Below are 6,534 nucleotides of genomic sequence, written 5' to 3' on the forward strand. Positions count from 1 at the left end.
CATACCTGTGGTAACCCTTGAGATTCATTAAATAAATAATACTCAAGCCTGTCTTATAGATCTCTTTAATATTATTGACTTTATTTCTATAATTATTACTTCATACACATTGACCGCTATAGAATGCCTATGGGATTTTTTTTCCCTCTTGCCTCTGTTGTGCTTTTAATCAAGGTATCTCCAACAATACTTACCTAAATGCATCTTTTGGATGGACCATTCACAGCAGAGTCAGATGTATTCCATATCTATTTGCTGTGTCAAATCACAGTCTCAGAAAAATAAAAGGGAACAGCCTGAAGGATCACCTGACATTTCAAAGAAATGCAAAATCTTACAGAAGTGAGCTTTGTTCTTAGTTACATATGTATATTTTGTTGGTATTGTTGTTTAGTCAACTAAACAAAGTTCTGCCCAACTCTTTGCAACTCCATGGACCGGAGCCTGCCAGGCTCCTCTCTTCATTGGATTTCCCAGGCAAGAATACTGAAGTGGGCTGACATTTCTTTCTCCAGGGGCTTTTTCCCTACCCAGAGATAGAACCTGAGTTTCCTTCTTGGCAGCTGGATTCTTTACCACTGAGCCACCAAGGAAGCCCTATGTATACTTTAAATTTCTATTAAATATTGGGATTTTGAACAATTTTACATAATTTTTTGATCTGAGTGATTGGAATCTTAAAACTTGAAATATTCTAGATGAATTTTCTTGGTGGTTATTTTCAAGAGACAGAATTCAGAAAAAATCCAGACATTAATTTGAGGAAAAACTGAGATTTTTAAGCCTTTATTTATTTGTGTTTGGGAAAAGATATTCCCATAAATAATGAAAATAGTATGAGATTCCAAGTCATACAGAATTTGTTTAGATATAGAATTCCCCTTGTTTGTAGAAACCTGTGTTCTAGCTCCCTTATCTGCAAAACAGGGGCACTTATACCTTCCCTAACAATTGGTGATAAAGGGGAAATGATTAGTAAATAAAAAGTTTTTAGTATTGGGTCTAGAACATATACAGATTTTCCTACATGGCACAGTGGTAATGAGTCTGCCTGACAGTGCAGAAGACCCAGGAGACAGTGGCTCAGTTCCTGGTTCATAGAACATCCCCTAGAGTAGGAAATGGCAACCTGCTCCATTATTCTTGCCTGGAAAATTGCATGGACAGAGGAGCTCTCCAGATCATGGGGTTGTGAAGAGTTGAACAAGACTGAGCACGCATGCTAGAACATATAGCTAGCATATGGTTATTTCAGCTTTTTACTCTAATTACAACAAATAAGGAATACTACAAATTTTAATTTCATGATTTTCTTTACTAATGATATGTTAAACACTGAAAGAAAAAAATGTCCTATCAAATTTACCTTGATGGGTTTTTACACTGTTTATGTACATTTTTTACTTTAGTCATAAATCCTTTTTCCTAATACACTTTATTTAAGTGCTTTCCCCCACCCCTTTTAAACTGTAGCTGATGTCTTCACAAATGGTTCCTCACAGAGATTTTTCTTAAAGAATTTCAAGTCTGAAGAAGGGATTCTTGGAAGAAACTCTTCAACAGGAAAGTATGTGAAAAAGTTAACTCAATATTCTTCCTTCACTCAAATAACACACACACTTAAACATATATATGGGTGGTGTGTATTATGTGTGTATGTTGGAGGGGGAGTGATGTGGATATGGGAGTGGGTATGGAGAGAGGGAGAGAGAAAGGAGAAAGAAAGGAACACCAACCATAGGGAGTTTTTATGAATTTTGGTAAAAGAAGATCATAAGGAAAATGATACCTGCTCTGAAGGATATTTTCTCATGAGAATGCATTTTCCAAAGTGATGTTCACTTTGGAAAATTAATGCAACACTGCTCCAGCTGTTGAGTGCTGAGACTTAAACCAATATATGAGAAACATTCTAAAACAAGAGAACTTCCTAGAGTTTTGATTCTCCAGTTTTTCTACAATTTTGTACTAAAATCTTATGAAAAGTTATCTTAAATTTGTTTATGTCATGTGATCAGTCTTCCACATAAACTAGGTTTCTCCATTTATATATAAATAAGTTCTTTAATAAGCTATCTTTTATACACAGATTAAAATTATGCTAGTCTGTGTAAAAGAAACACTGATGTTTCTTCCTTAGGTTTATGTAAGTCTAATATGGATTTGTCAACCAATTTCCCTGTTAGAGAAAAAAAATGATAAAGATATCTAAAGATAATATTGTTTTATCTAAAGATAAAACAATTAACTGATGAACATGGCAGTATTTATTTTCTTAGAGAACTGTGGCTTTTCTCCAATTACTTGTTGGAGTATTTTCCTGTGGAGTTGACAAGTCAGAACAATAGCCTATTTATATTGGATATTCTTCACACATTTTTTTTTTTAATATGAGGCAAACAGATCCACTGCTATCAGTTTCACTTATCAATTGAAGAAAGAGGCTCAGAGAGTATTAACTACTCAGTGCTCACAACAACACCTACAAACAAACAAACCTAACAAGAACATGTGAACCCAGATGCTCATCTTCATGATCATTTGATGATGGATCTGTACAATACATCATAATGTTCTTCAATAGTACCATTAGGACACAGGTCATTGAAATTAACAGTATTTGAGGCAAAACATGATTTTGCTGTGGAGGACATTTGATTATGTGTAGAAGGTGGTGCTTTCAACATATTGACTTCTCTGCTTCTAGGTATACTACTTCAAAAAGGTGGCACTGTTCAAAATGTGTATTTAAATAAGTAGGTTATTCTTTAATCACATAAAGTTCTTCAGATTTCAAAAGAAAACTTCTAGTTCTTGAAAATATTTAAAAAGTATCAACAGTAACCTCTATATTTTGAATAATCAGAAAAATGGAGTTTTAATGTACTAATATCCCATCTTCCTATATTTACATGCCCCACATTGTACTTAAATCTCTTGTTCCCAGATACTCCATGTTCTGAATCTTTACCACACCTGCCTAGGAGAACCCTTGAAACTATTGATACTTTAGACCAGTTAGGTAGGCTCTACTATAATTATAACATGCTTTGTTTTAATTTCAAGAATATATATAGACCTCCACTGATTGTATGAAATGCTCATCTGTGACTGGAACTTTATACAAGATTCATATGCACATGGAGAATGGGACAGATTTTCTTAAAGTTACATAGATGACTAAAGGCTGAAATGGAGAATGACCTTTATCTTTTATAGAGATGGATATGAGCTGGAATTTCCCTTGGTCAGTGAATGCTGTTACATAGTTCCCAAGAGCATGAAGTTTGGTAGCAAAGTCAGGTTCATTTTGGCTTGACTTTAATTTAGTATCTTAATAATTTGGTGTAATTAATGGAATCCTCCAATATTTTTGTTTTCCAATATGCAAAATGACTATCAGAAACTACCTGTTAGTTGATTATGAGTTAAATCCCTGCAAAATCTTTACAAATTATCCAGATTTATATACATATTCTTTTAAAATATCATTTGAAATATCATGCCCATGGTCTAAAAACAAAAAATAGATTATAGTAAATCCTCTATTCATTGCATAAGTAACACAAGTTTTTAAAATGCTCTTAAATATGTGTCATGTTCTGTATCATTTCAGATGAACTGAATTTATGTTGTATATTCTGAACTCAGCTCAGCTTCATGGAAAATCAGAACAATGTCACAGAATTTGTTTTCATAGGGTTGTGGGGATATAAGAAAATAGAGTTACTGTTCTTGTTCCTGCTCTGTTATCTGGCCCTCTTAATGGGGAATTTCATCATCTCACTCACCATTACCTGCAGCCATCTAATGCAACAACCTATGTACTACTTCCTCTGTCACCTCTCCCTCATGGATGTCAGCTACACCTCCACGGTGGTCCCCAGGCTAATCAGGGACCTAGCTGCAGCACGAAGAAACATTTCCTATAACAACTGTATGACCCAGCTCTTCGCTGCCCACTTGCTGGCAGGTGTGGAAATATTCATCTTGGTGTCCATGGCTTTTGATCGCTATGTGGCCATTGTCAAGCCCCTGCACTACATGGTCATCATGAACAGACAGAGGTGTGACATGTTGATCGTCCTGGCCTGGGTTTTCAGTTTTTGGCATTCTATTGCTTTACTTCTCATGGTACTCAAGTTACCTTTTTGTGGTCCTAATCAGATAGATCACTATGTGTGCGATGTGAAACCTCTTTTGAAACTGGTGTGCAAAGATATTCATGTTGTGAGTATCTTAGTGATTGCAAATTCAGGGATGATAGCTGTTGCCATTTTTCTTGTCCTAGTAGCTTCTTATGTAGCCATATTATATAATCTTAGAACACATTCTCCTCCAGGGCGGAGGAAAGCTCTCTCAACATGTAGTTCTCACGTAACAGTTGTACTGTTATTCTTTGTGCCTTGTATCTACATTTATGTTCTACCTGCAGAGACAGAGAACAAGGACAAGGAAATCTCTGTGTTTTACACTGTGATTGCCCCCATGCTGAACCCTCTCATCTACACCCTAAGAAATATGGAGATGAAAATTGCCATGAGGAAAGTATGGTCTAAAGTGACACATTTAGATTTAAAGTAAATAGGCTAAAGTACTTGATGTCCTGAGGACATGTATCCATTGAAATATTATTGGAAACATACTAGCTTTCTTTGGGGAGTTGGACTCAATGACACCTGACATTTTATGAGTCAAAGAAGCATGTTACTGTGATTCAGATCACCATCTTCTCGTTTAGGGATCCAGTTAGTTCTTGGTGTGACCACTTTGATTTGAGCCATTTTAATATAAGAACTGTCCTAAAGCACATCTCCTGTCTTATAACAGCCCTCTGCAAAAATTGCTGTGAAACCTTATTTTCCTTGGAATAAAATCTAACCTGTTGACCCATGCATTAGAAAATATTTGACTGTAACTAGCTAATCTCAGAGGTCACACCACATTGAAAGAAAAATATGGTGTTATAATAATAGGCTATAGAACCAAAGAGACATGGGTGACTACTGACTCTGTAAGTTTTTATCCCTTTGTCTTGGAAATTTGTTCTAATTATATTGTTTTCATTTTGAAAATATCTATAAGGTGAGATAATATTATAGTTCATAAAAGGTGATATTAAGAGCTCTCCTTGTGGCTCAGATGGTAAAGAATCTGCCTGCAATGTGGGAGATCTGGGTTTGATCCCTGGGTCAGGAAGATCCCCTAGAGAAGGGAATAGCAACCCACATCAGTATTCTTACCTGGAGAATTCCATGGACAGATGAGCTTTGTGGGCTACAGTCCAAGGGGTGGCAAAGAGTTGGACATGATTGAGCGACTAACATTTTCTTTCTTTCAACACTTGTGAAATTTTGCAAGGCAAGTGGCTACCAGAAACTCATATTGGGTGCTTTTCTTCTTTCTTTATCATTCTTCCCTCAATTCCTTTTGTTTGGGTGCTTTCATCCAGCCATACTGGGCGCCTCTACATTCTCTAAACTTACCTTAAATCTGTTAACTCTATTATTTTGCTCTTTTATTTCCTCTCACCAGGATAACCCTATTCCTATGCTTTAGGACCCATAGCTTAAATATAACTTGGGATTCCCAGGTGGTACAGTGGTGAAGAATCCACCAGCCAAAGCAGGAGACAAAAGGGATGTAGGTTCCATCCCTGGGTCAGGAAGATACCATGGAGTAGGAAATGACAACACACCCCATTATTCTTGCCTGGATATTTCAACAGACAGAGGAGCCTGGTAGGCTACAGCCCATGGGATTACAGAATTAGACACAGATGGGTGACTGAGCTTGAGATCAAGGTGATCTGTACTTCTGAACTCACATTTAAAAATTAATATTGACAATTGAGCACAGAGAAAGACTCACTCATTCAGAATGCTGAAAAAACAGTGACTACTATTACACTTATTGATCAGAATATAAAACATTTCCCATAAAACTTAAGGAACTGAATACATACATTGTATGTATTGGCAAACTCCTATCTGCCTAAAACAGATTTGTAAATGCGTAGTCATTGGATTCAGAACTTTCCTGATACATATGGGGAAGGTGACTAGAAAATGACAAATAAAATATGGTCTAAAGACCAAAACAAACAAACAAACAAGCAAACAAACAAAAAAACCCAAATGTTAATTAGGCTACACATGACTGTTTATAGCCAGTGTATGAAGAGTTAGTCGCTCCGTCATGTCTAACTCTGCTACTCCATAGACTGTAGCCCGCCAAATTCCCCTGTCCATGGAACTCTCCCATGAAAGAATACCAGAATGGGTTGCCATTCCCTTCTCCAGGGGATCTTCCTGACCCAGAGATTGAACCCAGGTCTCCTGCATTGCAGGCAGATTCTTTACTGCCTGAGCCATCAAACAAATTGACATATAATTACCAAATCTTGAATGCAGCTAACATGTCTTTTCATGGGTGAATGCCTAGACTATTGTACATCAAGACAATGGAATATTATTCAGTGCTAGAAAGAAATGACCTACCAAGCTATGAGAAGACATGAAGGACATCTGAATG

General features: G+C 36.5%; 1 protein-coding gene across 1 annotated transcript; it reads left to right on the plus strand.

The window, feature by feature from the left end:
• The first annotated feature begins 3,660 nt into the window (after positions 1-3,660).
• On the plus strand, positions 3,661-4,584 carry LOC102280726 (olfactory receptor 4P4). Its single transcript, XM_005886942.2, has one exon. It carries the CDS (start codon positions 3,661-3,663, stop codon positions 4,582-4,584), a length of 924 nt encoding a protein of 307 aa, XP_005887004.2.
• Positions 4,585-6,534: the final 1,950 nt, after the last annotated feature.

This window comes from Bos mutus, chromosome 19 (genome assembly GCF_027580195.1).
Source record: "Bos mutus isolate GX-2022 chromosome 19, NWIPB_WYAK_1.1, whole genome shotgun sequence".
In the NCBI taxonomy this organism is placed as follows: domain Eukaryota; kingdom Metazoa; phylum Chordata; class Mammalia; order Artiodactyla; family Bovidae; genus Bos; species Bos mutus.

What these genes read in the sequence shown, in the direction of transcription:
- LOC102280726 (XM_005886942.2), top strand. Translation starts at nt 3,661, where the DNA reads ATGGAAAATCAGAACAATGTCACAGAATTTGTTTTCATAGGGTTGTGG.